The sequence below is a fragment of the Leopardus geoffroyi genome, chromosome B2, assembly GCF_018350155.1.
Source record: "Leopardus geoffroyi isolate Oge1 chromosome B2, O.geoffroyi_Oge1_pat1.0, whole genome shotgun sequence".
Taxonomy (NCBI): domain Eukaryota; kingdom Metazoa; phylum Chordata; class Mammalia; order Carnivora; family Felidae; genus Leopardus; species Leopardus geoffroyi.
The window spans coordinates 17,196,678-17,213,602 of NC_059332.1; the positions used below are offsets into that span (position 1 = coordinate 17,196,678).

Genomic DNA, 16,925 nt, shown 5'->3' on the forward strand with positions numbered 1-16,925 from the left:
TCAGCTGCATTTCAAAACATCAAGAGAGGGACAGTTGCACAAAATCCCAATGAGAAGAACTAAAAACAGCAAAGAAACCAAAAACTCCCCTAATGTTTCAAAGTACACACACACACACACACACACACACACACACACACACTTCATCACGTAAAGCAACCTGATGGGGCAGCTGCAGACTAGTTATTCTCCATCCAATTATACTTCCATTCCAGAGTAAAAACAGGAGTTAAAATCTCTTTGGTCCACACCTTGATGGATTTAATGTGGCTAATTTTGGATTCCAAACCATGAGCTCCCTATTCCCTTACCATAACTTTCCTAAATCATGAAATAACCATATGTTGAAATAAATACCCATTTTGTAGATAGATCTGAAACAATGTAAACACATTATCAGTAATTCCTCTCAAAGAATATGAACACTTGAAATTATTGACAGAATAGGCAAAGTAAAGAACACAATTCAAGTCTGAAAGAAACGGAGAAATCAAACCGACTTGGGAAATGTATGCCTACATTTAATTTAGGAAAACATCAGGAATAGAAAGAACATATGAACATAATTCTAGGCTTGTACGTAATAAAAAGAATCAATTTTAAGATTTACTCCAAAGATCTCTAGGGATGCATAGTTGCTTATTGGTTTTTTTTAAAACAGATTTCCAAGCCACAGCATTAGTAAACCCCCCAAATTGGCCTCCGTACTGGTAAAAGTATCCCCTACCCCAACTCCTTATTGGTAAATCGTGCATACATATTCTGCTTTTTGGTGGACAGAAGTAGTGTGGGCAATGAAGTTCTTACATTTGAACAGGACCTAATAGAAAATGACTTTTTACCAAATCATTTATAAAACAGTGAGGCTAGAGTATGCAGATTATTTTCTGGATTGCCCTTAAGATATTTTCTGCAGTGGCTTTTTGAGTTAGTACATTTGTAAGAATACCTGGTATTTTAAAAAATCTCAGTAGGAGACAAATTCAACCAGGCTCTGTGTTTTCCCTTATTCCTGTACTCTTAAAAACGATTACATCTTGCCAGAATCTCTTAAAGTGTTGTATGCTCAGGGCTTTTTCATTCTAGTAAATTTAAATAATAGCATAAAACAAGAACTGAACAACAGAATCACTCTACTACACGCTCAGGACTGTACTGATATGCTGAGATTAACTGCCAAATTTTAAAATTATGTACTATATACCCCAATTTTTACTTAGCGAAATCATGTTACCACATGCCCAAAGTAAGATAGTTACTCTTCGTATATAACTTACTTGTTACTTATCTACAAATGAGGCTTTTTGTTTTCACAGCCTAATTTAGGCCACTCTTTAAATATAGTTAATACTCCAGAATGAAAGATTAAAGATTGTGTATGTTTTGTCAAAAATCAAGATATGTGCAACAAGTAATATAATCCCACCAAGATACTAGTTATAAAGATGTTTTCTCCATGACTCACATGGCAAAAACTTTCTTTAGAAGGGTCAAAGAATGCAACATGCATTTCAGACTTCTTTTCTTACAAAGGTTATAAGAAAATTTTCAAATTATATTTTCATGACACACAAACTACAATCAACGTGTGTGACCCATAAAGTTTCTGAATTCATATCAACAGAATAGTTTCGTAGGAGGGAAACTATTAAAAGAGTGTTATTTAAGTGACTGGAAAGGATGCACCCTACAGGTCTACTTTGAGTCCTTAAAAGAGTTTAGCTAGTTTTCCATTAAGTATTATTTTCCACATAAATTAAAGTAAATAACAATAATGCCTAAACATATTAAAGCCCTAAATCCCAGAAACGCTCAACGTGAAAAATCCAGTAATTTCCCTATCATATTAAATGATCCGGTATTCAGCACTCATACGGGATTTAGCGTTACACGACAAAAATCTCACTAGTTACCTGAATTCATGTCGGATGTGGTTCACAGCACTCGTCTACATCTACACTTGCAAATTGTCACATGATCAATGTTAAAAAACAAAAAAAGAAGAAGAGGAGTTTGGCACATAGATCAATTCCTCCAAACGTCCCTGTAACTTAACACAACACTGTTAACAACGGTGATTCAACACCAGTGTTAACCTGATTGGCAGCTAAACAAGGTGCTTCCTCTCGTAGCTTCCGGTTAGTGTAATGCGCCTGGCCCGGGACGGAGGCACGTAAGGTGCAGTGCGGTAGTGCAATCACTTGAACACCAGAGGGCGATCTTTGCACACAGCTCAAGGCCTTCCTTCGCTTGTGACCCGGCTCCTTCCACGTTCGGGTACCATTTCACTCCCGCTCGTTAACAACGCCATTTTCTGAGAAGCTGTACATCTGTTTCCTTCGGTGACGTGAGACATTCCCACCGAAACCTCAGAGTGTGGCGAGGATCCTTGAAAAGGAGATGATTAATGTCAATACAGTCTGTCCCACGCCCCACACCAGCGCTTCCAGGGGGGCCATGTTCTTCCCTGCTACTCTGTAGATGCCGGCGACGGCTGCACCTGGACGAGAGAGGGGCAGAGAAACAAGATCACACACGCATGCCCTCCGTGACCCCCTGCTCCGAGGCGACGTCGGTGTTTGCATTTCAGCAATCGATCATTCTCATTTTGTGAACCGTCCGCGGAAGTTTCCCTGGGACTGGCAAAAGTCACGCTTTACCACGTCACGTAACTGGAAGACAAGCCTCTTATTTTCCTATTCAACTGTAAAATACGTATTTATAGTACACGCTGTCACTAGGCACCGAACAGGTTCATAGAAAAGGAATAATTTGCTATTGGAATCTCTCACCTGGGCGTGGAACTGGCCAGACATCACCACTACTTTTATCAACATACAATGCAATGTATTAATAATTATTAGTGAAAAGAGAAAATTACAGAAGTTAATCAAAATTCTAAATTAACTAAGAAATTTTTTAAAAAATTAATTCTTAGGTGTCATATAAGATAATCAGAATAGCAGACTGCTACATTTCAGAATCTACATATAAAGTAGTTTATTGTCGTTCTTAATAAAGCATACACCTGTAAAGTTATTTAGAGACTAGTATCTTGACATCTAATAAAAATGGAAGATGAACTCAACACCTGTTCTGGGAGAAATGTTCAGATGATGCACACTTCTGAGAATGAGAGATCCCAGAGATTCTCCAGAATTCCTGAGAGAACTCCCAGGAGTCGCAGAGCCCATATGATTGAATACTTCACCTTATTAATATAGTATATATAATGAAACATTTAAGTTACAGTATGCCTTCTTACAGATTGAGATGGCCTTAAAACTTTCCTCTAGAAAAAAACTGTCTCTCTATCCTAGAATGACCAAACAAAAAGCAAGACCAGAAGTACAGGATTCAGAGACACTGAAATGACAATTATTTGAGATAGAAATCTGTTCATAAAAATTAGCTAAGACTTATCTCTGTACTTCTCTTAAAATCTCCCAAATAAAAGGAACCATATTTCTCTAAAGCGATACACAAGGGAAAAACAAATTATTAATCTAAGCCAAGGACTTTATATGCACATTTTTAAATGTTTGTTTGCTTATTTTGAGAGGGAGAGAGAGAGAGAGAGAGAGACTAAGCTGGGGAGGGGCAGAGAGAGAGGGAGAGAGAAATCCCACGCAGGCTCTGCACTGTCAGCATAAAGCCCGACGCGGGCCTGGAACTCACGAACTGTGAGATCATGGCCTGAGCTGAAACCAAGAGTCGGATACTTAACTAACTGAGCCACCCAGGCGCCCCTAGACACATTTTTTAAGAAGGAAATTAAAATGTATATCATGTTTCCTACATACTATGTTTCTTGATAGTACCTTTACAAATATTACCTGGTTTAAATATCCACACCACTCCAGAGTATTATTACCTAAAGACAGAAAACAGAGGTTCACAGAGGCTCAATTACTAGCCCGTGGAAATACAGTAAGTACAAGAGCTGGAATTTCAATCTAGGTGAGTCTGGCTGTAAATCCCCAAAGCAGTCTATCATTTCACATTGACACTATTTGAAAGAGAGAACAAGGAATTCAGAAAATTATAAAGTGAATAATTATCTCAACATTAAATAAAACTTCTAATGGCACCTGCATTTGCTTAATCAAGTAATAAACTTCACTAGTGTAATTGGTGATATCCTCAAATTTTAGAATTGGATAACAGTCTTTAAAAATTGTAAAGATCTGGGGCGCCTGGGTGGCTCAGTCGGTTAAGCGTCCGACTTCGGCTCAGGTCATGATCTCACGGTTCGTGCGTTCAAGCCCTGTGTGGGGCTCTGTGCTGCCAGCTCAGAGCCTGGGGCCTGCTTCGGATTCTGCGTCTCCCTCTCTCTCGGCCCCTCCCCCGCTCATGCTCTGCATCTCAATAATAAACAAACGTTAAAAAATTGTCAAGATCTTGTGCTTTCTCTGTTATCAGAAATTATATTAAACCTGAGAAATACTCTGCTTTTATGAGGATTTACCCCAGATTTCCAAGACTATCGTCAATTTTAAAAACACCATTTGGCCTCCGTCCTTCCAGCATGAAGTTTTCAAAAATGATCCAAAGGAGAGGAAACACTGAGCACTCAACTAGCTCCAGCGGCCTAGGGAATGGGAAGCAAATCTGTCAAGTCAAACTTCTTCACACGTTTACATGACACGAAGAGCGTGGGTTCTGGAGCCAGACCTGTGGATTAAAGTCTGCGATCCACCACCTTCCAAACGGGCTACCCACGGCAATCACTTCCCCTCTTGTGTGCCCTGTTTCCTCAGCTGTAAAATGGGCGTGGGTGAAGACGAACAGGTGATGCTTGGTAAGTCTTGGGAGAGTGACTGGTCCTAGGATGCGCTCTCAACTTTGGCTGGTAGTTGCCACAGTAGTGGATGAGACAGGTGTTTCCCATGGGTCATTCGGCATTCGGCAAATGGTGCCAGAACACGTGGCTGCCACTGGAAGCCATAAATCTAGGTCCCTACTTCAAACCGCTCCCCAGAATAAATTTCAGATGGGTTAAAGAACAAAATGTTAAAAACAAAACTACGAATGTAAATTTTAAAGTATAAGAGAATATGGGGCGCCTGGGTGGCTCGGGTCAGTTGGGCGTCCGACTTCGGCTCAGGTCATGATCTCACAGTTGGTGGATTCGAGCCCCGTGTCGGGCTCTGTGCTGACCGTGCAGAGCCTGGAGCTGCTTTGGATTCTGTGTCTCCCTCTCTCTCCCCCTCCCCCGCTCATGTTCTCCCTCTCTCTCTTTCTCTCTCTCTCTCTCAAAAAATAAATTAAAATGCTAAAAAAAATTTAAATATAAGAGAATATATTTATGATCTTAGGAAAAGAGGACTGCTGAAAGACTACACAAAAATAAGCAGAACCCATCAAGGGACAGACTAGAACACTTGATTAATATACTTGATTAATGTCCAGAATACAGACACACATATACGCACACAAACACACATAGAATAACCGAGGCAGTACTTTTTGTAAAAGCAAACAGAACAAAACAAAACAAACAAAAAACCAAACAAAAACACAAACAAAAAACCCTAAAACTCCACAAAGTCAAAAGCAAGAACCCAAGTCCATCAGCCTGGAGTGGTTAAACTATACCAAGTCCACACCATGAAACCCATACAATTTCAAAGGAAAAATATAAACTTTATGAACCAACTCAGAAAGGACCTAAGACATGTCATTTATGCAACAAAGACAATGGAACACACGACTATATATTCTCCACTAGTACATACACCCGCATGTAAGTGCACCTATATGTAAACATGTCTATAGGAAAATACAAACAAATGTGATAAGTAAATAGAAATCTGGGGAGATACATACCAAACTGAAAGTAGGGATTACAACTGAGCAGAGCACTGATTTGGGGGTGTCGTCAAAAGAGTGTTATGCAGAGAATAAAACAAATGAGAATACAAATTTTCATTTTCTTTCCTGTGGATAATCAGCTAGGGACCAGTTTGGAAGTTACCACCTCGCTCCAAAAGAAGCAGATGTGCAGAAGTCCTGTATGATTTCACACCCAGAAGCACTGGTCAGAAAAGACTGCGTCAGTGGAATTCTCGATCTAAAAGATCTGCAGGCAAACAATTTCGTGTGCCTCTTAAATGTACTTGGGAACACTGCTATTGAATAGTGAGCAGATAGGAAACAGTATTTATAAAACTACACGTAGGTTATAAAATAACAAATTCCCAAGTACTGTTATCCAGCTGAAGAAAAGAACGTCTCTATTTCCTTTGAAGTTCCCGTGGACTCTGCTCAGTCACGTCCCATTCCCTCCCTGTTATTTGTTTTTTGTTTTTGTTTTTTATCATTCCTTTGCTTTTCTTTGGCTTTACCACCTTCCTGTGTCCTAAAAATATATATTACATAGTTTTCTGAATAAACTAATTTTTTGTAAATGGATACTGTATGTACACCTTACAGGTCTGAAAGGTATCGTGCGTGTGGTGTAGGTATAATTCATGCATTTTCGCTACTGCATAGAATTCTACACATGAATATAACACAATTGATCCATTCCACTGCCAACGACCTTTGTTTCCAATACTGAGCAATGACAAACACTGCTTCTGTGAACATCCTTGCGTGCAACCCTTGGCACACAGAAGCAGTCAAAAATTTCTCTTCATCACATGGGTGAAAGTAGGACTGCTCCGTCTCATGTTACGGGCATTTTCAACTTGGCTAAGGCGATGCTAAACTGTCTCCCAAAGAAGTTGCACCAATTTATATTCTAGTTACTCCATATCTTCAGAAGCAGTTGGTATCTTTTTTTTTTTTTTAATCTCTGTCAGTCTGATGGGTAAAAGGTATCTCTGTGATTAATTTGCATTTCCCTGATAATAATTAATGTGACTGAGCTTTTCTTCACATATCAATGGCCAGTAGGGTTTTCTACTTTTACAAAATGTTTGTCACATCTTTTTTTTTTTCTAATTTTTTAAATTACGTTTCTTTCTTTTTGAGAGGCAGAGAGAGACAGACAGAGTGTGAGTGGGGGAGGGGTAGAGAGAGAGAGGGAGACACAGAATCAGAAGCAGGCTCCAGGCTCTGAGCTGTCAGCACAAAGCCTGATGGGGGGGCTCAAACTGACGAACCGTGAGATCATGACCTGAGCGGAAGTCAGACGCTCAACTGACTGAGCCACCTAATCGCCCCATAAAACATTTGTCAAATCTTTTGTCCTTTTTTCTACCGAGTTGTCTTTTCTTATTTGATTCGTAGGGTTTCTAGAATATAGTTTGGATATTAATCTTTGTATATTTATATATGCTAACAAAGGTCCTCCCCCCAATTTGAGCTTTAGTTTTTACTCTCTTTAAGGTCTATTTGGCTGAACACTAGCCAGTTGAAAGAATAAAATATTATGGTCTTTATTTTCTTGGGGAAATACAAGGCTAAGTTATGCAAGAATGAAGAAGACACAAGCAAAACAGGATGTTTGAAGTAAATGATACATGTTCAGAACTGCCCCTCCCAACAATGGCAGACAGAATCAATTAGAAATAAGGAAAGACCCCATGAGAACCAAGGGACTAGCGAAGGCTGGCAGAGTGAGGATGAAGTGGGGAAAGCAATGCTGCGATGGTGTGGAGGCCAGTGAAAGATATGAACCTACAAGGACAGGAGAGACTAGACGAAGAGCCACCAGTGGACAGAAGATGTCAATATCCAACAACACAAAGGGCCCACGGCGCCACACCAGTGAAAGTGATTCGGGTCGCCCTCCATAGTTCCTGAGAGAGAGAGTGGACGTGAAGGCCAAGGCAGGTTTGGTTTTAACAGCGTGGGTTCCGTCAGCTTGTGCGGTCGGATGAGGGGCTGGCAAGCGGTGGTCCGTAGGTCCAGCCTGCACCCCGCATCACATGGACGCGGCATGGGAGCTAGGAATGGTTTTCACATTTTTTAATGGTTTTGAAAAAGTCAAAAGAAGAATATTGCACGATGCATGAAAATTACACAAAATTTAAATTTCAGTTTCCATAAATCGTGTTTTCCTGGCATACAGCCATAGTCATTTGTGATCCCAAATTATCTCTGCATTCCTAGGATAACACTCACGAGGTAAATGAGCCCATACCCTCCTATTCTTGTGCACTCTTTATGCTGCTTACCCAGATTACTTTGGCCTCGGCAAATAAGCTGTGCACAGCTTTTTCTCTTTCCGTTTCTGCAATAATTTGGATAAAACAGGAACTAAACCGTTCCTTCAAAATTTGGTAGAACTCCTCTGTGAGCCCCGTTTGAGCCTGGAGTTCCTTTGGGAGGAGAAAGTCTTCAACATGTCAATTGTTTAAATATACTGATTGTTCCATTCATATTTTCTTTCTTCTTATGCCAATTTTGACAGTTTATATTTAGGAATATATCTCTGTTCAAAAAACTTTTATATTTCTTTATTCTACATTATTGAGTATGTAGTTATTTATTCTATTTTGTCTATATTTTACTTTTCTGCCTTCAACTTTTTAAAATTAGTTTGCCAGCAATCTATTCATCTTAGTATCTTTCCAAAGAGCCAGTTTTTTGCTTTGTTAATCTTTCAGTTAATTCAGAAAACTGAAGGGTGTTGGAATGCCTGGGTGGCTCAGTCAGTTAAGCGTCTGACTTTGGCTCAGGTCATGATCTCACAGTTTGTGAGTTCAAGCCCCCCGTCAGACTCTGTGCTGACAGCTTAGAGCCTGAAGCCTGCTTCTGATTCTGTGTCTCCCTCTCTCTCTGCCTCTCCATGTTCACGCTCTCTCTCTCTCTCTCTCTCTCTCTCTCTCTCTTTGTCTCTAAAGTAAGTGAATATTTTAAAAAATTAAAAAAAAAAAAAAAGAAAACGGAACGGTGTTTCTCTACACCAATAAAACTAAGCAATGTCCTCGAAAGATACCAAGCACAACCACCATAATATAGGAAGAGTCTGAGAATTAAGTTCACCAAAAGTATTCAACCCTCTTGTTGAGAAAAACATTTTTAAACTCTAACAAAAGACTAGAGGATGACCTAAATAAATGGAAATCTATTAGATGTTCTTGGGTGGAACAGTTTAATATGCCAGTTCTTCCCAAAGCAACCTCTCCATTCAATTAAATCCCAATAAAAACCATAATTATACTTTTTGAGCAACTGAGTAGACATATTCTAACATTTATATGAAAGAATAAAAGCCCATAAATAGCTATGCTGACTTTGAGAAGGAAAAGAAATGAGCGGAATCTAGCCTTACCAGATACAAAATGCCACAAAACCGTAGCAATAAAGAAAATGTGACCTTGCTGTAAGAACGCATAAAAAGACTAACAAATCAGAACAGGGTTCAGAGACATACCCTTGTACCTTGAACATAATACGCAAACAAGGTGAATCAGTGTGGAAATGATGCATTTTTTTCCAGTGGGTGGTGTGGTAGAAACTGACTTACTATGTGGGAGGAAATACCTGGAATGCTGTCTAATACCAAACCCAAAATGAGACTCACCAGGACCCAAGTCAGGAATTGATGAAATTATGTCTGAATGCCAGGCACCTGTTTTTGTAAATAAAGTTTTACTGGAAAAAGCCATGCCTATTCATTTACACACGTCTATACGTGCTCTCACACTACAATGGCAGGGCTGAAGAGCTGTCACAGAGACCATCTGGCTTGCAAAGTTTAAAATATTTCTTATCCAGGGGCGCCTGGGTGGCTCAGTCAGTTAAGCGTCTGACTGTTGATGTCAGCTCAGGTCATGATCTCACAGTTCATGAGTTCAAGCCCCGCATCGGCTGACAGGTAGAGCCTTCTTGGGATTCCCTCTCTCTCTCTCTCTCTCTCTCTCTCTCTCTCTCTGCCGCACCCTCCCCCCCCCCACTCGCAGGTGCTCCAAATAAATAAACAAGCAAACATTAAAAAAATATTTCCTGTCTAGCCCTTTAAGAAAATGTTTACTGACTCTTGTTTTAGATGAAGTAAAGATCTTTATATCAGAGGTAAAATTATAAAATTAACGTTAGAAAATATATCAGCATATATTTTGACCTTGGTGTGGGGGAGAACTTCTTAAATTAAATCATAGACCATAAGGCAAAACGCTCTTTGAGCTGATCACATGGAAATTAAGGATTTCTAGAGGAAGGTAACTGATAAAGGACTGAGAAGTTCCTTGTGAAATCCAAAACCAACAAGGGACCCGTATCTCAAATGTGTAAGAAACCCCTGTAGTTTAATGAGAAGAAAAGAAGAACCCCCAAGAAAAGTAAACACATAACTTAAGGAAGCAATCTGGAGGAAAAGAATTCTAAATATATAAGCATGGGAAGAGAAGTTCAAACTCATTAGTGATCAGAACAAAGACGTGTCACTTTATACCTTCAGATTTGCTAAAATTAGCTCTACACTGCCAGCTGATGGCATTATATGGAAACCCAGTTTCTCCCAACTCTCATTAATACCAACTAAGATGAGGGGCGCCTGGGTGGCTCAGTTGGTTGAGTGTCCGACTTCGGCTCAGGTCATGATGTCACCATTCGTGCGTTCAAGCCCCACATCAGGCTCTGTGCTGACTCTGAGCCTGGAGCCTGTTTCGGATTCTGTGTCTCCCTCTCTCTCTGCCCTTCCCCTGCTCACACTCTGTGTGTGTCTCTCGCTCTCAAAAAGAAATAAACATTAAAAAAAAATACCAACTAAAATGAAAGATCACTGTATTCAGAATAAAATCTAAGAAGTAGCAAAATTTAATAGATGTATCTATATTCAGCCAATTTTCCCATTCAGAATAGATATTAATCAATCGTCTGTAGACCTGAATATACAGCTATGAGTGCACAGACACAAACATTGAGAACATAAATATAGTTAAAATATTCACACTTCGGCTAGTTTTCTTAATTCAAGTATCTCCAGGTCAAGAGATTAGCCAGAAGAAATTTAAATGTTTTATTGCTAACCTGGAATCTTTACTTGAAATTATGCCAGACTATTTATGTTTTTAAGGGTGTAAAATATAAGACTGCCGTCTCTAAAATCATTGGCTTATTTTATTCTTGGATGAACTGCAAGTAGGTAATACATACACAGATGCATCATTAGAGATAAATGAAAATAGAAGGACATTTCTCCTGCTCTCTAACCTTTTACAATAATTTATGCCAGTAAACTCACGTATATCCACACACTACTTACAACCTCTGAACAAGCTATCCCTTCTTCCCTCCTCTGGTGGTGGGTCCACAATTGTAACAGTGGTGCACATCAAAAACACTGGCAGTCCCTTTCAAGCCTCTCTGTATGACACCACAGTGAATAAAACCAACTCGGATTTCTTCCCTTTGCCGTTGTCCATAGGTCATCTCCAACCACAGCTAGTTTAGATCCCAGGCTCAAGTTCAGATCGCAGTTAATGCCTCTCAATCCCTCTTCCTTCCCCTTGTTTCTCCCTTCTTCTCTCCCCCGTTTCCTCCTCTCTTCCCTTTGCACTTCCTCCCCTGCTCCATCTATCCCCCCAACCAGTATTTTCTGAGTATCTATTATGATCCAGGTACCCTTTCATTGTTGTTGGGAATCCACTAGGGACGAAGGCGCTTTCAGAGTGCTCTCTCGGTCCTTTACACGTATCATCTATTAAAACAATTTTTTCCACTGGACTGCTTTGTCCCTTGCCAACCCCATTCAAGACTCTCGTTTTCCATGCCCTGCAGGAAAAAAGGCCCAAATTTTCTGGCTCACCTTCCAAGATCCTCTAGGATTTGGCTCTACTGGGTCTTTCCAGCTGAATCTCTACTCCTTTACTATGCATATCCTGTCCTTCAGCTAAACTGGAGTGCTTGTTTTAAAGCCTCTTTGTGGCAGGGGTGCCCGAGTGGCTCAGTTGGTTAAGTGTCCAACTCTTGATTTCAGCTCAGGTCATGATCTCACAGTTTGTGGGTTCGAGCCCCACATCAGGCTCTGTGCTCACGGTGCACAGCCTGCTTCGGATCCTCTGTCTCCTTCTTTCTGGCCCTCTCCCGCACATGCTCTCCCTCTCTCTCAAAAATAAATAAGCATTAAAAAATGTTTTAATAATCATAAGGCCTCTCTGTGGCAAAATGGACGACATGCCATATGATACAGTTATAGGCTGCGGGCAGCAACGACGAAAACCTAATACAGAATAACACAGAAAAACCAGACGGTAAATGAAGGATGAAAAAACAACTATTTCGTGACTGTCATATCCATGCCACGGGACAGAGGCAGAGACATGGAAACAGGGCTCTCCTCCCAGGGTGCGAGGTATGCCGGTCACTCTGGGAAAAGGTGATGGTGGGATACAAAAGGAGGCCTTCGAACTACAGAAGGAAAGGACTCACTCTTCTCTCCGGGGCTAAGAACCAACCAGAGAGTTCGACATCCTTCTTGTGGCAGCAGCGAGCCGCCCCAGAGGGACGGATGGAGGCCGGAAACTAAGGGCAACGGGAGCCCCCACTATTCACTGGTTGTGACAGAAACCAACGGCAGCAGAGCCGAGCAGCCACTGTCTGCAGGGCCCTGTCCTGGCAGCGGCTGCAGTGTCCTCCAGTCCCAACAGGATGCAGCTGAGTCCTGGCTCAACCGGTGCAGGAGCTAGAACTCGCTGAACCAAAGGCAGAGGCTGGGGCCTCCGTCCAGTGTTAAGAAATGGCCGGAGGGGAGGCACCTGAGGGCTTGTAGGAAATGCACACGGGGCGGTGCACTAGCAAAGCTGTACACGGCCAGGGGACCTTCTCAAGGGGCCAATTTCTACTAGGTCAGGGGACATTCGTGTCATAATAACTTGTGCTTCAGAAGAAAGTGCGGTTTTATTTTGTAGTCACAGGCAGAAAACGTGAAGGACCTACGGGCTATATTTTCACTTTTTTTTTTATGACAATTACCAAAGTCAAATTTGTGTGCCTACCTCTCTCCCTTACTAGACAGGGAGTTCCTTTAAAGCAAAAACTACATCCACTAGACGAGAAATTTTCCCGTGAGTTTCTTCGCCCCTTGCCAACGTTTACAAGTTTTTCTATTTCCCACCAAACCTTGCGTAACGAGTCTTCACCCAGAAGCACAAAAACTATCTGTTCGATGAATAAATGAACTGATCTTTCCTTCCAAAAGTGTGATCAGGGCTGAAAATATTCCACACGGAAGGTTACACTACCGTCACATGCATCATAAGGACAGAGTTACTAGAACCGTTAGGTGCACATACAATTAGGTCCTTGAACAAAACAAAATCAACTTACTAGTGATCATCGCTCCAGTTACAGAAGCCAGAAATCCGATGCTGACTGCAATGACAGAGATTACTCTCCCCTGCCTATGTCTCTGCAGCATTACAAACATCAACACTCCTGCAGCACCGTGGACAAACAGAGAGGAGAAGAGAGCCCAGAGAAAGATCCAGTACCACATCTCTGAAAGGAAAAGCAGAGTGTTAATAATTCAGTTGAAAACACCCGGGAAAATTCGGTTTAACAAACGGTGAGCCCCCACGGTCTGGAGGAGGGTAAAAGCGCCCAGTACAGTACCTCATACATAGTATCACTAAATACTAATACTAACCACTGCTTGGCAGTTATCATCGTCACTAATGCTTGCTGGGGAAATAGTTCCAGGACTTCAGAAGGTTAAAGCTACATTCTAATTTCCTCTAAATGTCTCCATCATTGAGCTATAATCCATCAATGTGTCTGACGAACCCCTGATATATTTGCAGAGCTCTTGGAACAAAGTTAACGAATTGCTGTTTGACATGTCATTTTCTATGTTCTACACTAAATAACAGTGTTAAGACATTTCTGAAATCTACTCCTTAATTCAAATCGTTCCGGAAATCAGTCAGTGATTCTCTTTTATGATTTTAAGAATTTCAGGCAATTCCCCTCTTGGCTTTCAACTTTATATACTAAAGCATCACTCAGATTTTTTTTTTTAATTCTTTGCCTCAGATCATTTTAACGGTCCTTACCCAGACCTTTCCAAGCACCACCGTCCTTTCTTCAATGTGTCCTCGGTTGCTGTCCATTTTAGGTTACAGTTGATAAGCACAACTTTCATTCTGTCTCTCTGCTCATTCCCTTTCTTTCTGGCTACCTACTGCCTCCCAGTCAATCCACACATCTCCTGATGGCTTTGCCAGGTCCTTGCATTGACTCCGTCTCCCTAACCAAGTCTGTCGTGAGGTACATCATGGCAGGCAACTGGTCCCAGCTGGGCCAATCATTCCCTTCCCCCAGGAATTCTGGATTGGGACCACAGGAGCATCTCAGTCATTGGGTGGCCGAAGGTTTTGTGAACAGCCATTTCATCAGCACATGAGGAAAGCCGCGATACAGGATGAAAGGAAAATGGATCCCTCAATGAGATAGCCAAGTCCCTTATTCCAGTGATTTCTAAGGCCTGCCACATCACTACCCTTAGATTCAATGTAGCACCTCTGTTTCCTTGTAATCAAATTCCCTTTTTATTTAAACTGGTTCAGGTAAGGTTTCTGTTACTCATACCGGAAAGAGCGGACATTAAAATGCTTGGATGACACCTTGAGAATCATCCTTGGTGCGCAAACATTCTATAATGCAAAATATCTGCTATTTGTGCTAGTGTTCACTAGCAAATGTGAAGGAAAGGCCAACAAAACAGTCATGAAATAAAGAGAACAGAAATGGAAGAATTAAAACTTGTTCATCCCAACATCATTCAAGTACAGGTATACAGTGCTGATGGGAAAGGAAAATGGTGCAGCTGCTATGGAAAAAGGACGATGGTTCCTCAAAAATTTTAAAAAAGGACTACCATATGATCCAGTAATTCCACTTCTGGGTATGTATCCAAAAGAATCCAAAGCAGGATCACACCCGTGTTCATAGCAGCGTTATTCACAACAGCCAGGAAGTGGAAGCAGCTCGAATGTCCACCAGTGAATGAATGAATGAACGAACAGTGGGCTGCATGTGCACATGGAATATCATTCAGCCTTAAAAAGGAAAGTACTCCTTTCCTGGGGAGTTGCTGTTTAATGGGTACAGAGTTGCAGTTTTATGAGATGAAAAAGATATGAAGATCTGTTATACGTCGATGTGAATGTACGTAACACTACTCACGGGTACACTTAAAATAGCTAAGATGATCGGGGTGCCTGGGTGGCTCAGTGGGTTGAGCGTCCGGATTCGGCTCAGGTCATGATCTCGCGGTGCATGAGTTTGAGCCCCGCGTCGGGCTCTGTGCTGACAGCTCAGAGCCTGGAGCCTGCTTTGGATTCTGTGTCTCCTCCTCTCTCTCTGCCCCTCTCCTGCTCATGCTCTGTCTCTCTCTCAAGAATAAATAAATTTAAAAAAATGTTTTTTAAAAATAGCTAAGATGATTAAATTTTATGTTTTCACCACACTAAAAAACTAAATAAGTTTTTTTAAGTGGCTATAAATTTAAAAGATGATTCTTTTAAGTCATGCCCACAAATGACTAGAAACAAGCAAAAAGCTCGTTAAGGAAGGAAGGTGTGGATGTAAGAAACTAATACTAGGGACCTTTGTGGCAATGGAACTATTCTGAATTTTGACTGCAGTGGTGGATACATACACAAGGGATAAAGCTGTACAAAAATATGTAATACACACACACATAAGTAAGTACACATATACACATAATCCTGGTGAAATGTGAATGAGGTTCATGGATCAATGTCAGTATCATGGTTTTGAAATTACACCGTGGTTTGCCAAGATGTTCCCATTGTGTAAACTGGATAAAAGGTACACATGTTTTCTCCGTATTATTTTTTACAAATGCATGTGAATCTATAACTTTCTCAAAGTACAAAGTTTAATTTTTTTTAAAAAAGGATACACAGAAAACAGATTTTAAAAATAAAATCATTTCCACCCTGCCAAATTCTTAAGAATCAACACTCAGAATGGACTCAGATAATGTGAAATCATTTGGAGAAAAAGACAGCAGGTGTATTTTCCAGTGTGTGGTGAACTGCCAGGCCTGCTTCTCAACGGCCTAAGAGACAGATGCTGGTCATTAAGGAAAAGTGGACAAAGCCTGCCTTTTAAGGTTTTTCTCTGCCAGCTTTCAGGGAAAGCATGCTTCCAGACTGTCACTCCCAAACAAACGGCTTCAGCTGATAATAAATGCTTTAAGGACAAAAAGGCTTCACCTGCTCAGAAGGCATTTCTATTTTAAAATATATAATTTTCCGAGGTGAACCTAATAAAGTGGGAAGAGAAAGGAATAATAATATGGAGCGGGGCATTTTCATCAAGGGAGCTCAGAGATAAGGAAAGGTTCTACAGCAGCAGGCACATACTCTTAAACAGAAGTCAATAATCAGCCTCAGATCCCAACCCCCGTTCAGACAGCTTACCAGATCTATGTTTTTCTTGAAATACAAACAGAACGAAAAATTTCTTGACTATATTTAACAGTATGAGTGAGGGATTATTTGACATTATAAGTAATGGTGTCTGCCTAGTGACTATACAGTTCTCGGCCTCAACCATAAATTGACCTAATCATTGGGGAATGTAAATTTAATGTTCTATAAAGCCCCAAGATATCAAAGACATTATACAGCTAAAATAGAACCTCAAATGGTCCTCTCATGACCAGTCCAGGGTTATCGCTTGGGCAGACTGAGCACAAACTATATAAACTCAAACTTATTTTCACATTTCTCACTCTTTTTTAAAAACCTTATTATTCATCGTGGAAAACACTGAACTCTGCTGAGAATATCTACAACTAACCTAGGTTTCAGGTTACTACTATTATCAATTCCCCGCTAGATGCACACCACCCGGTCAGCGGACAGGACCTAAGACCTTGATCTACTCTGCATAAGGCAAGTCTGTCTAAGGCCCCTGCTCACTATTGGCAAACTCAGGAAACCTATTGGGCTAGATCAGGCAAAGAGAACTGCAGTATCCTAAGAGCAGAGCAAGAA

The 16,925-nt window shown here is 40.9% G+C and overlaps 1 protein-coding gene across 1 annotated transcript in view; it reads right to left on the reverse strand.

Annotated features, from left to right (window-relative positions):
* Positions 1–500: 500 nt before the first annotated feature.
* TMEM170B (transmembrane protein 170B) overlaps positions 501–16,925 on the reverse strand; it is a 31,473-nt gene continuing 15,048 nt past the window's right edge. The window contains exons 2-3 of the mRNA XM_045497399.1: positions 13,225–13,395; positions 501–2,500 (exon numbers count right to left, since the gene is read on the reverse strand). Of these exons, the coding sequence (XP_045353355.1) occupies positions 2,370–2,500; positions 13,225–13,395 (302 nt within the window). The 3' untranslated portion in view covers positions 501–2,369. The remainder of the gene's footprint in view (positions 2,501–13,224; positions 13,396–16,925) is intronic.